The following is a 19,727-nucleotide window of genomic DNA, read 5'->3' as shown; positions in this document are numbered from 1 at the left end:
ATGCACAGAAACAGCAGAATCAGTATCACTATCAGGTAGATTAACACTAAGATGAAAAGACTAACTATCTAAATTTAAACTCCTAACTTGTCTAACCAAACTATGAAATGTTCTATCAATGTCATGATTTATTGGGTGCAAAGAGTCAAGATTTGCCCTAGTCATGCACTAAATGCAGCAGTAAGAAACATGTAGGGCAGTAAGGGATATACATGTTAAATTTTAGTAATCAATCAAAACTTTGCATCAATAAAATCCTAATACCATAGGAAACATACACAAAAAGTTTCAGGACAAAACTCAAAGCCTAACTAATTTAATTAAATGCAACAAAATCAAAACAATTGGAAAAATAAACTTGTAAAATAAAAAAGAAATAGTAAACAGACTCCTTTTGGATTTTTAGGTGGGCTTCTATGGAAACAGTGGAGAAAGAATCGTCTCATTTTTCTACCCCAAATGCATATATAATATGTATAATATGTCCAATTCTGATCAAAGATTTCAAAGTTATTCCAAAAATAGAAAATCAACAGTAAAACTAGTGACTACTTGTTTGTATCTAACAACCAGCAGCAAGGTGATTAAATATGATGCATCCGGTATTCAATATGTGATGAAAGAAGTGTGGAAACAAAGTTTCATGCAAAAATTCCAACCACAACTATATTAACCAACATACACCCGAATCAACCAACATGCAAAAAGCTAAACAAGACAGCAAACAACAAAACAGTGAATGCTATAGGTAAATTTTGAAACCCAGACATAATGGTTATTCTAAGACACATACTAAACAATACTAAGAACCTTTGACAAGAACCGATAATCCCCAGCAACGGCGCCAAATTTGATCGAGGCCGTACCCGATACAAATAATATAACAATTAAAACTTCAGTACTAGGAAGTGACGCCTAGGTCGTTTCCCAAGGATTATCTTTCAGGCAAAGCTTCAAACACTTTATACTCACACACACAAGGGGGGTTTTGCTGTTGGATAGTATGAATTTCAGAAACAATAGTTAAACAATGTACTAAAACGGCTAAATCACTTTGGTTCGTTTGTTCACAACTCAATCCTCGGTTTCAAAAGATTATTTTCAGATTCCAACCATTAACTTCCGAATTTGTTGAGAATCAATTAACTAAGCGATAATCAATTCAAAGTTCCAGAACCTAAACATCAAACTAAGCGTAATCAGTAAAGGTATGAAACGATTAACAAATTCACACGAACTAAGCATTCATGCACTAGGGAGAGTAAATCAACTAAGTGAAGATAAACTCAACCAACCAGTTTNAAGAGTTGTGATACATTACCAAAGGAACTTAGTCCAGAAATTTAGCCTTCCATGGCAATGGAAGAGCAAACCGAAAATGAAAATGAAAAAGGGTGAAACCCTAGCAGAGCCAAAAAGAGGGAAAACGGAAATGTCTTTGTGTTGTAAAATGAGGCAAAGTGAAGTGTGTGTGTTTGGAGTGGGGAATCCGAATTTAACCCCTCCAACACACATAAACCGAATTGGGCCTAAACAATGGGCCCAAAGCCAAAATACAATAAAACTAACTCCTAAATTAAAAATACAATATTCACTTCAACACATATCCTCGACTTCCATAAGGCCCAAAATGCCATTGGTGCCAAATGTGATCTGAAAATGATAATAGATTTAATCAGGCCAATTAATCCCAAATTAACTCATTTTAGGAATATTAGTCCAATAAAGTCTAAAACACTAAACAATGTGAAACAAAGTCGATTAGGCACCAAGAATCATCAATCATGCTAATTTAAGGTTATGAATAGAGTGTAATATATTGCTCATTAGTAATTAAAGTGAAAGAGGTCGGAAACACAAACTCAATACAAGCTAAATGAGTGAAATCACTTTCACTCATTTATAAGTAAAATATTCATAACTCAATACAAGCTAAATATAATGTAATTAAAAAGGTCAATCGGTATAAGGAAAACTCACTTTCAATTCGGTGTTGAATACGTGAATGATGATTTTGAGGTTAAACGAGTGAATGATTTTGGAAATTGGTGAAGAAGGATTTTCGTGTTGAATGAGTGAATGATATTCAAAACTTGGTGTTAAATGATAATGAGGTTGAATGATTTTCAAGGTCAATTTTGAGATTAAATGAATTTCGCTGCTGCGTAAATGAGTGTTGGGATTGCTGAATGTGTGAGAATGCAGGAACAATTTAATTTTTTAGGGTCTGATAGTATCTTCAACAACGCATAGTGAAGACAACACTATCAATGATATGTAATCAACATTGCCACCTACAAATAACATTGTGGAAGAACTCACCATTTAAAGTAAAGAAGGTAATATTCAACAACGCTTTTCTATGAATGCGTTGTTGAATTAAACGTAATCAACAATGTATTGTTAAAAAAGTGTTGTTGTATAGGTATAACAACAACACATGCTTAAAAAAACGTTGTTGAAGACTATTATTTCTAATTCTACACAGTTAAGCACACAACAAAAAATAACCTAGATGCATACAGAAACAGAACAGAACAACAAACTGAATGATTACAGAAACACCAAATCACATCTACATGAGCACAACTAAATTTCAACTAAATTAATATATTGAATATTAACTACACTACAATGTTACATAAACATATATTACATACACCAAATCATATACATTACATTGAATATTAATTGAATTTCCTAAGCTACAATCTATGCAAAAATCTACTATAGTCTATACCTATTTGCCAACAAAACTAAGTACAAACTTTGACCGATGATCTCTAATCTGGTTGACTTGGCCATCTGTATATGATTTTCCAACAAACTTAATTTCATTAGTTGGCCATTGCTGAATGATATCCTTCATGAATTTCAGCATGTAATATTCACAATCTACCTCGTTTATTTGGCAAGGAGTCTATAATTAAAATGAGGTAAACATATAAGTATAACCTTAGTTGAAATATGAATACACTACACATATAATTGTTTGAGATGATTTATGTCAATACCTTTATATGAATCCACTTGATTTTGTGTTGTAGTATCGTTTTTCTATAACGATTACAGCCTCTGTAAACTCTCACTGCACTAAACAATAGAAAATGTATTTAATTACGAAACAACTAGGAAAGTGAAAGTATAACTAAAATTTTAAATGAGTAATCCACTTACTTAGAAAACAATTCTTTCATAGCGGGGTACTTGCACAAATCACCATGTGCTAATGAGTCAAAGTAGTATATATCTTCATTGACTTGATTGATGGCAACCAAAAGCCAACGATGCCTAACAAAACATATGTACATGGTTAGGAAATGTTAAGCACAAGAAATATACTAAAGAGAGAAATAAAAAAGACAATTAAAAAATGATCATCCGATATTAAAAGGTGCAAGATATAAATATGCAGCTTCTTTATGAATGAGGAGAATATCTACAATTTATTTTTGTCTGTTCCCCATTCTTGTTTTTGTCACTCGACACAAAAGCGGTAACGTGTGGGGATATGAACATCATATTTTTCTTATTTACCGAAACAACATTTTCATACAAGTACCTAATATATATAACACAAATGTTAGTTAATTATAATACACCGCCATGCAAAAGCGAGAAGTTAAGAAAACATAATTTACCCAATATATACACATATAGCAGTTGCACCTATATATTCATGTTTATATACATCCTCGACTTCATTGATTCTAACGTATTCTTCAGCATCAATCCCGAAGAATTCCCTGGGAATTGATATACTTATTATATCATCTTTCTTATTCTATACATGCTCAAATAGCTGAGTACAATAGTTGGTAGTCTTCTTGGAGCTCACATCCACAGTAGATGGCTTTGAGCTCACATCTCCGGTAGATGGCATCGATCTCATATCCCCAGTAGATGGCTTTGAGCTCACATCTCCAGTAGATGGCATCGAGCTCACATCTCCCAAAGATGGCTTAGTCTTTTGGTTGTTGTTGGGTGTGGAATGTACATCTAAAGGAATTACTTGTACAAGGTCTACTGGCCAAACGACAAAAGTACATATAGCCCCTCCAACTATGAAGATATTCTCATCGAGAGGAATTGGCAGCAACGCATCATCATCGATTTCAACATCAATCGAGACCTTCACATGATGGCGTGGGATGCATGCATTATTCAACATATCATCGACCGACTTGTGCACTTTCCCAACACCCACTATCGGCTAGTTGGGGTATCCAGGAAAAGTTTGCTAGAACTGATTCCCTGTACGTTAGTTAAAACATATAATTAGTTTATGATTATAAACTAAATGGCAAATAAATTAAAATAAGTTAACTAAATTACCTTATGAATGAGAATCAGAATGAGAATGTTGCAAGGTGCATGTGTGCAACTCTCATTGATGGTTGAAGGAATAGTGCCAACAACACTAGCTAGTCGTTGCCACTCATCTTCCTTCATCTTCATTGATTGATCAAATTCATTGAATCGTTGCATGAGGCCATCCAATTGATTTTGAACCTGACTCATTTGGGCTTTGGATGTGGTATAAATGTCCGCGGACTAACCTTAAATCCTGCACCTCGAAACATAAAATATGATTTTACCAAGAAACACTCGTCTTGTGTGCGTAGGGTGACAAAAGTCTTCCGATCCTATTCTTCAACGATATTTGCATATTTAGTTGGAGGTTTTAGGTTGACATTGCCATAAGCATCTCTGAGTAATTTTCTAGCATCAGTTCGGAATTGTCTGAGAGCCTTGCCAGCCAATTTAAGGATATAATCTTTATGCTCCTCACCAACATCAAAAGTTTACTAAAATAAAAACACATATACATTAATTATATTGCATGCAAACACATGCATATACATATATTGCATTAAAACACATATACGTACGCACATTGCATGAAAACACAAAAACACAAAGACTGAAAAATAAACTTAGTGTTATTTCGTTCCAAATACGCTCCTTCATGGAATTTCCTACGTCAGTCCATTTGTTGAATGTTAGCTTCACATTCTTCCTAACCATAACCCGAATGTAGCTTACCAATGAGTTGCCACCCTTCGAGTTTAATGGTTGACCTTTTGAGTTTCATTGAACTTCTATCTTCACATCCTTACTTCTTGCTCGAGTGACATTCTTCATGGAAGTCATTCCACGTTAAGTTCATTTTTGAGCAACGATTTGCTTGTCTTGCAGAGTCAGTGTAGCTTCGTCACCACTATGAGAACCATGATCGCCACTTTGGGAAGGCATTGATGAAGTTTTTTGAGGTTTATGAGAGTATGCGAGTTTTTGAGAGTATGAGGATTTCTTTTCTATTAAGTTTGAGAGCATAGAGGGAACTGATTCATCTTTTAGATATTTAAATTGTAGTAACAATTCAACAACGCTTTCTTCAAACAATGTTATTAATAAGACCTCTTCAACAACGTATATTAACAGTAGCGTTGTTGTATTGACATCTTCAACAGTGCTTCTTAAGGGTTGTGTTGTTATGAATCCAGCTGTTTACTACTCATTTTCATGAACACATCCACAACGCTTCCTGGATAATGCACTATTGAATAGAATCTAATTGACAGTGCTATCGTAACTATACATTGTTGATAGAATCTAATTGACAATACTATCTTAATTATACGTTGTTAAACTGAACTCAATTTCAAAATTAATAGCGTATTCATAATTATGCGCTGTTAAATTAACATTTTATATTACATGTCAAAATATATACAACATGAAAATACGCTAATTAACATGACGTTGCCATGAAGTAAATTACCACATTATTGTGTTTATTAATATGAAACTGCAAAAATATTAACATTAAGTTTTGTTAATTTGTTTTTTGTGTTTATTAAGTTTTGTTAATTTCTTTATTGTGTTTATTAATATCAAACTGGAAAAATATTAAAGAAAATAATCATTCAAATAAATAACAAAAAAATAGAAATAAACATCCAAAATAATTGTTCATTCTTCATGTAAAGAAGTAAAATACATTATAATGAACGAAATGATTTGGTACATTATAATGAACCGAATGAAACAAATTAATGAATTAAATGATTTGGTAGATTACAATGAACCAAGTGAAGAAAATTAATGAACTAAATTATTTGGTATATTACAATGAAGCAAATGAAGAAAATCAATGAACTAAATGATTTGCAAATTAATTCTTCATCTCACACAAATCTTGTATAACAGCCACTTTCCTTCTGAAATCTGGACCCTTTGAAAATCAAAAGATGTTAAAGACCTCATTGACAAGATTTCAATGAAGGAAATTAATGAACTAATCGAATGAAGAAAATAAATGAACTAAATAATTTACAAATTAATTCTTCATTGCACGCAAATCTTGTATAACAGTCAATTTCCTTCTGAAATCTGGGCCCTTTTGGAAAATCAAAAGATATTAAAGACCTCTTTGACATGATTTTGAAACAAAAAATAATTCTAACACTTTTAACACTTCAAGTTGTTGAGATCTATTGTCTGCTCTCTTTTTGGTTACTTTGTGTTTTCTTCCTCCTACCTTCATGGTGATACTTCTATAGAAACATATACTCTTACTAATGAAATAGAACAAGAAGTGAACCACAATATTTATAGATGAGCAACTATTAATATTCCAACAAACGAAGAGACGCATAATCACTCAATCATTAATATTTCAACAAACGAAGAGACACATAACCACTCAACCATTAATATTTCAACAAACGAAGAAATGCATAACCACTCAACCACTTAAAAAGTCGTAAAAAATTCATAGTGCATAATTAAGAAAGCATTGTTACTATGTCATCTTCAACAACACTTTCTTATTTATGTATTGTGGAATTGATTAACATTAATAGCGCTTTCTATCAAATAAATTGTTAAACATAACTCATTCAAGACAATGCTAAGATTACTTATGTTCAACATCGATGTGTCAAGAATGCGATGTTGAAGTTACACACATTGACAGCGCTTGCTTTATTATACGTTGTTGATGTTCTTTCGCCTCGTTTTCAACAGCGTTGTTCAAAGTTGCATTGTTGAATGACTGTTGTTTATTACGATATCTGGTGTAGTGTTCAAAGTAAACAAAGATTCTTCTATTTTTAAAAAAATAGGAGAAAGACATTCCAATCCATGGAAAAATTATGTAATGCACTGTGAAACATGAGAGTCTATGCATATGTACATTGATATTGTCTAACTTTAAATTGTGAGTTAAATAAGCAATGTTCATTGATATAGTCTTTATTGCATATCATGATGGATATGTATGACAAAAATGAATTTAGAATTTATGGAGACTATGTCATAACTACCTGCAATAAGAAAAATATCAACGATAAAAAAAGATAAAGTATAAAGTTTTGTCTAAAAAAATTCTGATGAAAAGAACAAGTTTTTAAATGAAATTATGTACATATGGTTTGAAGTTGGGAAAACAAGTTTTGTCTAAAAAAATGCTTATGAACATCTGACTTACCAAACAAAAAAACTTTGTCAAGCATAATATTTTTTTTGTACAAGTCAATTGAGATACTTGAACAATGTAATTGTTCTAACAAGCAAATTTTTATTAAATGTAAATGTTAGGATTATATTTTATTCTTCTTTTCTCTTCTTCTATCTACTTTCCTACCTAATCACATATACATATTTTTAAAACAAGATCTGAGATTTGTCTATTAATTACAAATGATCAATTAATAATAAACCAAACATTCCATCGAAAGATAGTAGCTTGAATAGGTTGATATTATTTTGCTTTCATATTTATTTATGTTGATATTTAGTTTAATATTCATGCAAGATTTAAATGATTAATGAGCGGAATATTATTGATAAAGTTGGAATATAGCTCTCAATGTATTAGGAGAGGTAGGACTAAGATGATTTTTTATATGACAAAAAAATTTAATTTTTTGTTGTTGGCTTTGGACACAATGGTAAAAATAAGATACCAAGAATATAAGAATGATAGTACTTATTAATTTAGATTGAAGGGTTCAACTATTATTTGATTAGAATTTTCATTTTAGTGATTTGCGGTGAAGTTTTATAATTTTCATTTTTATTTAGTTGTTTATGATTTAGTGAGAATATTGAAATGGTTTACAAGGTCAATTTTTTTCTTCTTCCACTTAATCTTATGTGAGTAATAAGTCAATGTAATTTTATTAATCTCAATTGTGTGTGTTCAAGTCATAAGTGCTTATGTTTTAAACACAACATGTTTGATAACGATTTGAATAGATATTTTTGTGGTATAACATATATCAACGGTTTATACATGAAAGTTGTTATGAACATATTTTTTATTATTATTTTGGAAAAAATATAAAAAAGTGTGCACATTGATAATTGACAATCCTTGTAGGTCAGTTTTCCATGTCCTTTAAGTCATTGAAAAAATCATAATTTGAAATTGAATCTGTCCATTAAGGACATGTGACACTCTAAATGAAAAACTTTGACAAGGATAAGGTTTTTTTGTATAAGTCAATTGAGACATTTGGACTATGTAATTGTTCTAGTAAGCAAATTTCTATTAAATGTAAATGCTATGATTATATTCTTTTTCTTCTATTTTTCTCTTCTCTTATCTATTTACTTTCCTACCTAATCATATATATATATATTTAAAACAAGATTTGTGTTGCCTATTAATTGCAATTGGTCGATTAATAATAAACCAAATAATCCATGGAAAGATAGTAGATTGAATAAGTTGATGTTATTTTGCTTTCTTATATATTTATTTATTTATGTCGTTGTTTAGTTTAAGATCTATGTAAGATTCAAGTGATTAATGACTCAAGTATTATTGATAAAGTTGTGATGTAGCTCTCAATGTATTAGGTGATGTAGGACTTGAATGATTTTTTATATGACAAAAGAAATTAATTTTTGTTGTTGACTTTGGACATAATGGTTAAAATAAGATAGAAAGAATGCAAGAATGATTGTACTTACTAATTTAGAGTGTGTTGGAATAATAATTTAGGTTAAAGGGTTCAACCATTATGATATTAGAATTTTCATTTTAATGATTTGTGGTGAAGTTTTATAGTTTTCATGTGTATTTAAATGTTTATGATTTAGTGAGAATATTGAACTAGTTTACAAGATCTCATTTTTTTCTTCTTCCATTCAATCTCATGGGAGTAAGAAGTAACCATAATGTTAGTGATCTCAATTGTCTGTGTTCAAGTAATAAGTACTTATATTTTAAACAGAACATGGTTGATAGGGATCTTAATCAATATTTTTATAGTGTAACGTATATCAATGTTTTATACATGAGAGTTGTTATGAATGTATTTTCTTTTATTATTTTGGAAAAAATGAAAAAAAGTATGCACATTCATGAAGAAAATAAAATATATCTATCACAACTGTTTCAATGAATTTATTTTTAATAACAATTAATTTTTTTAGCAATCCTCGGAGGTCAACTTTTCATGTCTTTTATGTCATTGAGAAAATGATAATTTGATATTTAAACTGTCCATTAAAGATATATGACTTTCCAATAGCCAAATTCAAAAGTATAAGGTTCTTTTTTGTATAAGTCAATTGAGATACTTGGACTATGTAACTATTCTAATAAACAAATTTTTATTAAATTTAAATTCTAGGAATATATTTTTCTTCTATTTTTCTCTTCTCCAATCTATGTACTTCCCTTACCTAATCACATAAACATATTCTTAAAGCAAGATTTGTGTTGTCTATTAATTACAAATGGTCAATTAATAATAAACAAAACAATCCATGAAAATATAGTCGATTGAAAAGGCCGGTGTTATTTTGCTTTCTTATTTATTTATGTTGATGTTTAGTTTAATATTCATACCAGATTCAAGTGATTAATGAGTGAGGTATTATTCATAAAGTTGAGATGTAGTCTCTTAATGTATTAGGAGAGATAGGACTTGGATGATTTTTTATATCAAAAAGGAAATTAATTTTTATCGTTGGCTTTGGACATAGTTTTTAAAATAAGATACAAAGAATGCAAGAATGATTGTACTTACTAATTTAATGTGTGTTAGGGTGATAATTTAGATTGAAGGGTTCAACCATTATGAGATTAATATTTTCATTTTAATGATTTGTGGTGAAGTTTTATAGTGTTATTTAGTTGTTTATGATTTAATGAGAATATTAAAATGATTTACTATATCACATTTTTGCTTCTTCCATTCAATCTCATATGAGCAAGAAGTTAGTGTAATGTTATTAGTCTCAGTTGTCTATGTTCAAGTCATAAGTGCTTATATTTTAAATAATACACGGTAGACATGAATTTTAATGAATAGCTTTGGAGCATAATGTATATCAATGTTTTATATATGAAAATTCTTATGCATGTATTTTTTATTATTATTTTGGGGAAAAATGTAAACAAGTGCGCGAATTGAAGAAAATAGATATGTCTATCACAACACTTCAATGAATTTAGTTTTAATGACAATTGACTTTTATTAACAAACCTTGTAGGTTAGCTTTCTGTATCCTTTGTATCAATGGGAAAATCATAATTTCATTTGAAATTGAAATTGTTCATTAAGGACATATGACTTTCCAAACAAAAAACTTTGTCATGTATAAGGTTTTATTTTTGCATAAGTCAATTGAGATCCTTGGACTATGTAATTATTCTAATAAACAATTTTTTATTAAATGTAAATGCTAGAATTATATTCTTTTTCTTCTACTTCTCTCATCTATGTACTTCCCTACATAATGACATATACATATTCTTAAACAAGATTTGTGTTGTCTAAAATTGCAATTTGTAAATGGTCAATTAATAATTAACCAAACAATATATGGAAAGATAGTACATTGAATATACTCATGTTATTTTTTGCTTTCTTATTTATTGATTTTGATGTTTAGTTTAATATCCATGTAAGATTCAAGTGATTAATGAGTGAGATATCATCAATAAAGTTTGGATGTAACTCTCAATGTATTAGGAAATGTAGGACTTGAATGATTTTTTATTTGACAATAGAAATTATTTTTTGTTGTTGATTTTGGACACATGGTACAATAAGATACCAAGAATACAAGAATGATTGTACTTACTAATTTAGAGTTTGTTTGAATAATTTAAATTCAAGGGTTCAACCATTATGAAATTAGTATTTTCATTTTAATTATTTGTGAAGTTTTATAGTTTGTATATTTAGTTGTTTATGACTAAGAATATTGAAATGATTTACAAGATCATTTTTTTTTTCTTCTTCCATTCAATCTCATGTGAGCAAAAAGTTAATGTAATGTTACTCATCTCAATTGTCTGTATTCAAGTCATGAATGCTTATATTTTTAACAAAAAATGATTGGTAGAGATTTATATATGAAAGTTGTTATAAACATATTTTTTATTATTATTTTGAAAATAAAAATGTAAAAAAGTGTGCACATTGAAGAAAATAGATATATCTATCACAACTGTTTCAATAGATTTATCTTTAATTATTATTTTGAAAATAAAACTTAAAAGAATGTGCACTTTGATCAAGATAGATACGTCTATCACAATATCACTCTCAAATATGTGTATTACTCTCAAATATGTGTATCACTCTAACATTACAGTTTGAAAATATAAAAAATTAAAAACTCTATGTATAAAGTACAAGAAAAATAGTTGTGTATTTATACTGAAAATAGAGGAAAAGTGACCAAAGAATAAAAAAGAAAGTGTTAGTATATTTTTATTGTTAGGCTAAAAAAATTGAAAATGCACAGTTAACATGCATTATATATTATCTTATTGACTTTACATGAAATAGATACTTCTTATTTTCTCACAAAATGACATAACCCTTCTTAACATTTTTATTAACAATTCTACATCAACAATAAAATACAAAGAAATCATCTTTTATGAGGTAACTTTTCATAACATTTTTATTAACAAATTAAGCTATTATTTTTTAATTTAATTTTTGCAAAATATATTATTGCTCGTAGGAATGCATGGATATCCTACTAGTTATCTAGAAAAGAATAAATGTAAACCTGCAAAAGTATGTAAAAAGTAACATGAATATGATTCAAATGTTATATATTTCACACCAGAATAATATTACATGCATGTTGATACTTGCTACCAGCAAATGGAAGGTAACTTGAAGTTGAAAGAGAATGAAATTGAAGAAGGCACATGTCCTGTTCGTCTTATACAATCTGCTATTTCAGTAGTCCTCAAAGCTTTTTCATTCAGCTTCACTTCTGCATTTGCACGCTTCTCTTCAGCTATCCTCTTTGTTGCAGCAAGTTTATTTGTTAACCTTTCTTCTGCTAAAGCTTTCATTCTCTCAGCTTTCACCTATTAACATATTAAAAATCAGCATTTCTTAAAAGACCATGTTAATATATGGCACAATTTTATGATGTTCTTTACTCTTCTGATGTGTTTTTCATGCAAAATTGTTTTTTATATATTTATATCTGACAATTTTGTGATAACTTTTATGTTTATAACATAGAAGTATCAGTACTTGTGTTATAAACCTGTAAGTTGTTGTGAAGTAGTCACACATAGACATTGAAATAACTTAGATGTCAAAATAATAGAAATCCTAAAAAATAGAAATGATATGATTCTAGGCAATGAAAAGAAACATTAGTCATCAAATTTTGAGTCCCTAGAATGCAATGATTAAAGCATTGCATGTTTGCTACCTAGAGGAGGCTCTCACATAGGTTAGATATCAGCACTCTGCATCAGTCATGTATGCATGTGGAAGTGTACTGTTTTGAAGCCATCAAACACACAAGAGTACTTGGTCCTTATCTTCTTCTGACCATTCATTGTATTAATGATGACAACTCAAGCACATTTCACATATACAAAAACATTTCTATTCACTGGGTTCAGAGTGAATATCACATTCATCCTTATAAATTTTTGTATGTCTAATTTCATCCTTGAAAAGTAAAAATCCAAATCAGTACTCAAAGGCTGTGAATGTGAGTCAGAGTAGTTTCTATCATAGGTCATAAAAAATAGTAGAAAGGACTAAAATTTTTTTGGTTTCCCACATATATCCTCACACTAGAGGCAATCCTATCTGAGTTGGGAACATCCACAGGTATGTGGGGCTAACTCTCCCAATGGGTATTTTTTCCATCCACGAGACAAAAAAAAGACTAATTTGACCATTTTTGATATTTTCTGGACTATATTGAGGTTTACAATTTTGCAGGACCAAATTTGTTACAAAATTTTTTTAATAACAAAAATTGGTAAAACAGGAACAGAACATTAGGAATTAAAGATCCCTGCCATTTCATGTTTCTTTTCAGAAATGACTATTCTTGTCATTGTGTTTCATAGAACTTTGAACTCTATACTCAAACTATGCCAAGGCATTTTTAACAAGAAATCAAAACAGGACATGAAAAAATGAGCCATCATCTGCAGCATGTGGCTGTTATCCTAGGGAATGGATAGAGTAGTAACTACCAAGACCATATACAAGCTGTGAATTTCTTAATAGTTGTAGGACTATATTGCAAGGAAATATAATACATACACATTAGTTCCACTTCCACATACATATTATGTGTGAAAGAATCAAATCATAGGTTGGCACTTGGCAGAATTGAAGTGAAGATCTAAGATAGTACCTCCAATTTCTTCATTTCCATTTCAGCCTTTCTTATCTGATGATTTTCCCAGGCTTGAATCTTCACCTCTTCACGCTTGAACCTACAATGAAGTTTCAACAAAAACAAACTCTATCAATATCTATTTGTTGATATATAAGGTCCATGGTCCATGGTATGCAGGAAACTCACATGGCCCAGAATTTTTGTAAACATTTGAGTACAATTTAAGTTACGTGTTTAATAATAAAATACACTAAGAACTACATATCATAAAGGGTACATTTAATCATACACATTACTTTAGATTAACACATTTTCACCATTTCATTTATGCACACCTATATTCTTATTTTGAAAATCTTATTTTGAAACAAGTTTTTTTTGTATAATAAAGGGTATCCCTCACCACCCTTTTGGGGTGCGTGGGAAAGGAAGCATCCAGCGTGCAATCAGCCAGAACAAAACAAGGGCTTGAAGAGCTTTCTTGAGGGGTTACGGGATGAAGCTTCATGTACAAGACCCTGACTCCTCCTTTTCAATTAAGCTTCCCCCGGGAGCGACTGGCGTCTAGCTCCTAGATTCCTACTCCTCCCAACAAGTGCCTAATGTTGTGGAAACACCATTTATGGATCATAAAACAAGATTAATTAACATGTTAATTACCTAGCAATATATTTGGCCCTTTCTGCCTCATCCCAAGCAATTGCTCTTGTTTCTAGAGGACTCAACTTTCTAGCATGATCTTCAACCTTCTTCTCTGACATCATCTTCTTGTAAGGGCTAGATCCTTCTAAACTACCCTTGTGTTGTCCCTTAGAAGAATCTTCCAAACCATTTTGTCCCCTCATTGGAGTTAAAGTCTCTGAATGAATTGGACTTCTTGTTGCAGGAGTTGTTGCTCTAATTGGTGTTGCACTTCTTGAAGGTTCTTGGCTAGCAATTGGTGTCATCTCAGTTCCCATGTCTCTGAAGCATATAGATTGCACTTGTATTGTATTCTCTAAAGGCTTAATATTAATTGATTCATCACATTCTACCTTCTTGGTTTCTGATTCAGAGTGAATAGTGCTAGTACTAGTACTTGGAGTAGTATCATAGTTTTCTTCTTCTTTCTCACTACTTGAATAACCATGCTCCTTTTGTGGCACATTAGTAATTAGTCTCAAATCATCAGCATTTGAGTTTCTTGGCTTGCTTTTTTTGGATTGGCTTTTTTCTCCAACTTTTGACAACCCAACAAGCCATTTTTGTGCATCATCCCATTTAGATGGTGTTGATTTTCCCATAGTTGTTCTTTGTTTATGTGAAACTTGAGTTGTAGCAGCAGCACCATTTCTATTTGGTGTGTTTTGTGATGTTTTTGGTCCATGGTTATAGCATCCTTTATCTTCCATGTATCTCATTCTCAAATATGTGTCTATCAGAACAATGATTGATTATGTATATGACTTTAAAAACCTGTCTAACAAATTCTACAAAGTGGAAAATTTTAGTGTCTACAGGTTTTTGTTGTAGATCTTTTTGGACTAGGATTTCTTGTCCTAAAGAATGTCCTAAACCAATGACAATGAAAAAAAAAATAAAAAAAAATAATGAATATTTAATTTTTTTAATTGACATAATATGTTTTCAATGGTTTGAAACATAATTGAACTAAGAAAGATAAGGCTACTACTCTCAAGTGTTAAAAAGTATTTTGGAAGAGCTATTAACTAAGCTTAACAAAGAACTAAATAAAGCAAAAATATGCATCCAAGGTTAAGTTACACTTTTGACTCTAAAAATTGTATACACTAGGCAAATATTATAGTGAGAGTTTGAGACTTACTAAGACAGAGAAACTGAAATTATAAGAGTGAAGCTTATTTTCAGTGAATAAAACTTACTTCAAGTTAGAGCCACGAAATTATGAGTGTTTCAGAGATAGGGGTGAACTTTAGATCCATTGAACATTATAATACTAACAAATAATACTTGGCAAGCTTCAGAAAGAAAGAAAAAAGGATTTCTCCTTACATATGACAGCAATGGATATTACAAAACAGAAAAAAAGCTCCAAAAAAAAAGAAACAAGAGTGGACATAGAATAATTATTTTACCTTGGGAATTGGTAGTTTTTATTACTGAGTAATGCAGGTGGCATGTGGGGTGCAACCCACAATTCATCTTCACTCATAAGTTGGCACAGGAATCATGCAATGAGTTTCTTGGTTTCTGTGTCAGTAATAACCACTTGCTCAGAACATAAATGTTAAAACAGGACGGTACGGGCCATTTGAATTGAGATATGATTCCCCATATCCATATATTATAACAATTATATTAATTAAAATCAATCATATAAACCCGTTTTCATTTAAATCGTACTTATTATATTTAATTAACTTTCATTTAAAATTATAAATTTTGTAAAAGTAACTTTAACGAAAATTATAGTTAACGTAATTTTTTTGTGGACAGGGAATGTAAATTTTGTTTGTTTGCCTGCAAAGCCCACAAGTATTTTTAATGGGCAATGTGGATGGCCCACAGGCATAAGGTAATGAAAATGCTCGTGAAACCTGTGAGCATTTCTAATGGGCAATGCGGACGGCCCACAAGCATAAGGTAAGGAAAAAAAGAAGAAAAATTCAAAAAAAAAAATTATGATGTAATGTAATTTAGTGTTTCAAAAAAACAATTGTGATGTAATATGATTTAGTCAACTGTATAGAAAATATCAAAGTTTTTTTTAAATTTTGTTCTTTTTTAACTACTTAATTTAATTTATTTTTATTTTATTATATTAATTTTTTAATTTAAAATTATTCATCAATTCGCGGGTTGCCTGCATGCCTCTTACATTATTTGATAATAGGTACAACATGTCCATTAAGCCAATATAGACATGCCCATACTGGCTTAAATTATTGCGTATATTTGTGGCACAAATCACTCACAAAAATATCATACTCGAGGATCAAATACATAATCATTACTTTTATTTATATTTCTATAACATAGTAATCACAAATACACATATTTTGTTTTAACTTTTGGCTGATCTATTATACTATCATACTAATATAACTGATATAATATTAATAAGATTGACTCATAAAATAATAGTGTATTGTTTCCTAATTTCTAGGAGAAAAAACTAAAAAGTTGTGTTTTTGTAAACTGTATATTTAGTTTTTATTAAATAATGGATTTACCACATTTTTTCAGTGTAAACATTAAATATATGATTCCTTGATAAGAGCAATGCCATTTTAATTATACTCTTATTATTACATTAGAGAGTGTAGTGATGTATTTAAGGAATGAGGACATTTGTTTATCCCACTTTTTAATCACTACATGTACTATCATCATTAATTGGTTGAAAAAATTAAAGTTAAAATTGTAAGTATTAAATATTTTTCTAATCACTCATATATCTTAGTATATGGAGCGTCACAAAATACTGAGATATCAAAGTGATGCCCTTAAGGAAGTGGTTTAATAAACATTTAGGCAATATTGAAAGAGAAAAATTGAGCACAACCCTACCATGTACCTGTTTTTTTGAATCTGAATATGGTCGGGTTGATCGGATTTAGGCTCGAGTTTAAAAGTTAGATCTGATCAATATTTATGACTAAATAATGAAATAACTTGACCCATCTCATTGTAACCCACCACTCATGTTTATGTACAATTGTGTACAAGTTAATAATATTTCTTTGACTCAAAGTAAATAGTCCACATTGTTGCAACAACTTATCTATTAATATAATCTTAAATTGTGGTTCTTAATTGTTTTTGTTAGTTATTTAGGATACTTTTGTACAAATAATTTATTGCCATAATATGTATATCATTATATATATATATAATTTTATATTTCAAATTGACATATTAATAATAATAAGTAATATTAAACAGACTTTATCTAAAAATGAATGCATTATATTTAATCAGATATGATAAGTCTAGTATGATCGACATCTGGGATTGGGTTAGCCTTCTACTCTAGAGACATATTCAAAACATAATTCGATCAACATTTAGGATTATATAGATGATAAATCTTACTCGGCTCAGTCCAACCATACGCACCTTACTATAAACCAAGTAAGTTATTTATATCTACAAGGTATTACAAACACCCGATCCTACTAGTAATCTAACACAAAAACAATACTTAATATTATTCATATACATTATAACTCACATTTAAATAATATTTTATTTTAAAGAATTAGTTTAGTGATACAAAATTTGGATTCTCAACTATTGGAAAAGGCTAAAAATCAATTTCATCCATGAACGTGACACTAGCATTGAGCATGAGAAGTTGAATATATGTATATGACCATAGATCTAAGCCTAAACATGTTGTAGTACTTAACTAGTTTAATCTATTATAAAAGAGGAGAAATTCACTTACTCAAAAAGTAAGTTTTTTTAACTTACTCCTCATTATAGTCATCAATTCTAGGGAAATTCAATGGTTTAGATCTAATCACTAATTCAAACTACTAGATTTCTTTAGAATTAATGACTGAGATGAAGAATAAGTTTAAAAAACTTATTAAATAAATTCCCACTCAATATAAAATAGTGGTTGTCCTTTGTACCTGTTACTAGATCTAGATGAATAAATATAGAATGTTGGACATGTGGATGGGGGAGATTAACAAGGATATATATGGAGCTCTTTTCCTCTTCCTATATTTTTGGTATAACTAAAGATATATTATCACTATATGATTGATGAAATAATTTTTGGGTATATGATCTTGTTAATAAGTATAACTTTTAGAAATCGAATATTTAATATTTGACTTAATATGGTATTCGAGAATTCAATGTAATAGTATGACATTGGATAATGTCTTTGATAATGGAGGCTTCTGACCTTTTTCACGTGGCCTAGAGGTGTTTTATAAGGTACGGTTCTGATGATACGGACGGTTTCATAAATTTGATGGCTTTTTAAGGGACCCCAGAAATTAATTGATTTGGTTGGACATTGTTGATTTGAGATAAAACATCACAAGTTATAAATCATATGGTACAGTGAAGATTTACAATTGTATGGGGACCATGAGTCCATGACCTACCTTCACATCTGCCATCATGTGCCAAGTGCCTATTGACAACAATGGCAGGACAAGAGGAAAGGAAAATGAGATTATGAGAAAAATATATGGTTGTAAGAGTTTTTTATATTATTATTGTATTATTCATTATTCATCATTCAAATTAATGACAGATGATGCACTGACTGTGTATAAATCCGCCACTGATTGTATATAAATTTTAAATGTAATATGAGAATATAAATCTTTTATACAATCTCAAAAAATTACAATAATGACTTTTAAATGTAATATGAGAATATAAATCTTTTATATCCAATATCATCTATCATATCTGTTATTGAAATAGTGAAATCTAATTATAGAAGATTTCTATTGGTAATATGGATTTAGCATTATAATTACAGTATAAATTCATTAAATTTCAAAATAACTTATTTAACCATTCCTAATCCTTATCTTTATCTTTGTGAATTACAATTTCAAGGTTTAAAATTACACCTTTATTTTCAAATTCTAGTTACTACCATCAAAAATCCAAACCGATTTGATTGAGAACCATCAAAGGATGGACACATCTAAGAACCCGTCAAGCCTGTTCTACTTTCATCTTGGAGAAAATCCAAGAATTGTGTTTGTGTTCCCACATCTTGATGGCACCTACTATCATTTTTGGAGTAGATTGATGAAGAAGCCTGTTCTTTCTAAGAACAAGTACAAATTCATCAATGGTTCAAACCAAGTGCCTAACACAATCGATCCAATATTTGAGGCTTGGGAATGATACAATGCCATAGTAATATCTTGGATAACTAGAACCTGTCCGCGAATAGCACATAACACCATTTACATAGTGTTAGGTATCAGTGGTTATAATACACCTAGAAGGGGGGTTGAATAGGTGTCGCGGTTAGAACTGCCGCTTTTCAAAATTCAACACTTAATGCTGAATCACCCCTATTTAATCGATTACAGGATGAGGATAATCGATTAACAGAACAATCTTAATCG

At 30.1% G+C, this 19,727-nt stretch overlaps 1 protein-coding gene and 1 long non-coding RNA gene across 4 annotated transcripts; one reads left to right on the top strand and one right to left on the bottom strand.

Moving 5' to 3' along the window:
* The first annotated feature begins 9,895 nt into the window (after window positions 1-9,895).
* LOC109340345 lies at window positions 9,896-12,724 on the top strand. The gene is made up of 3 exons (XR_002106780.1): window positions 9,896-9,907; window positions 11,374-11,389; window positions 12,626-12,724. It is a non-coding gene; the product is annotated as an uncharacterized LOC109340345 (long non-coding RNA).
* Window positions 12,081-15,903, bottom strand: LOC109340344 (uncharacterized protein At3g61260-like). 3 transcript variants are annotated; one of them, XM_019578019.1, is made up of 5 exons: window positions 15,747-15,902; window positions 14,690-15,119; window positions 14,311-14,647; window positions 13,666-13,747; window positions 12,081-12,361 (listed from the first exon to the last, which is right to left on the bottom strand). In XM_019578019.1, exons 2-5 carry the CDS (start codon window positions 15,048-15,050, stop codon window positions 12,140-12,142), a joined length of 1,002 nt encoding a protein of 333 aa, XP_019433564.1. In that variant the 5' UTR covers window positions 15,051-15,119; window positions 15,747-15,902; the 3' UTR covers window positions 12,081-12,139. The 3 variants fall into 3 exon arrangements, with proteins under 3 accessions (XP_019433564.1, XP_019433561.1, XP_019433563.1); XM_019578016.1 differs by having other exon boundaries at window positions 14,311-15,119; window positions 15,747-15,903; XM_019578018.1 differs by lacking the exon at window positions 15,747-15,902 and adding an exon at window positions 15,534-15,679 and having other exon boundaries at window positions 14,311-15,119.
* Window positions 15,904-19,727: the final 3,824 nt, after the last annotated feature.

The sequence above is a fragment of the Lupinus angustifolius genome, unplaced genomic scaffold (assembly GCF_001865875.1).
Source record: "Lupinus angustifolius cultivar Tanjil unplaced genomic scaffold, LupAngTanjil_v1.0 Scaffold_161_16, whole genome shotgun sequence".
Taxonomy (NCBI): domain Eukaryota; kingdom Viridiplantae; phylum Streptophyta; class Magnoliopsida; order Fabales; family Fabaceae; genus Lupinus; species Lupinus angustifolius.
This window is presented reverse-complemented; position numbering and strand designations above follow the sequence as displayed.

Coding starts and splice junctions, on each gene's coding strand:
- LOC109340344 (XM_019578016.1), bottom strand. CDS start 15,050: ATGAGATACATGGAAGATAAAGGATGCTATAACCATGGACCAAAAACA. Junction 13,748..14,310: donor AGGGCCAAATATATTGCTAG/GTAATTAACATG, acceptor ACTTCATTGTAG/GTTCAAGCGTGAAGAGGTGA. Junction 12,362..13,665: donor TGGAAATGAAGAAATTGGAG/GTACTATCTTAG, acceptor ATATGTTAATAG/GTGAAAGCTGAGAGAATGAA.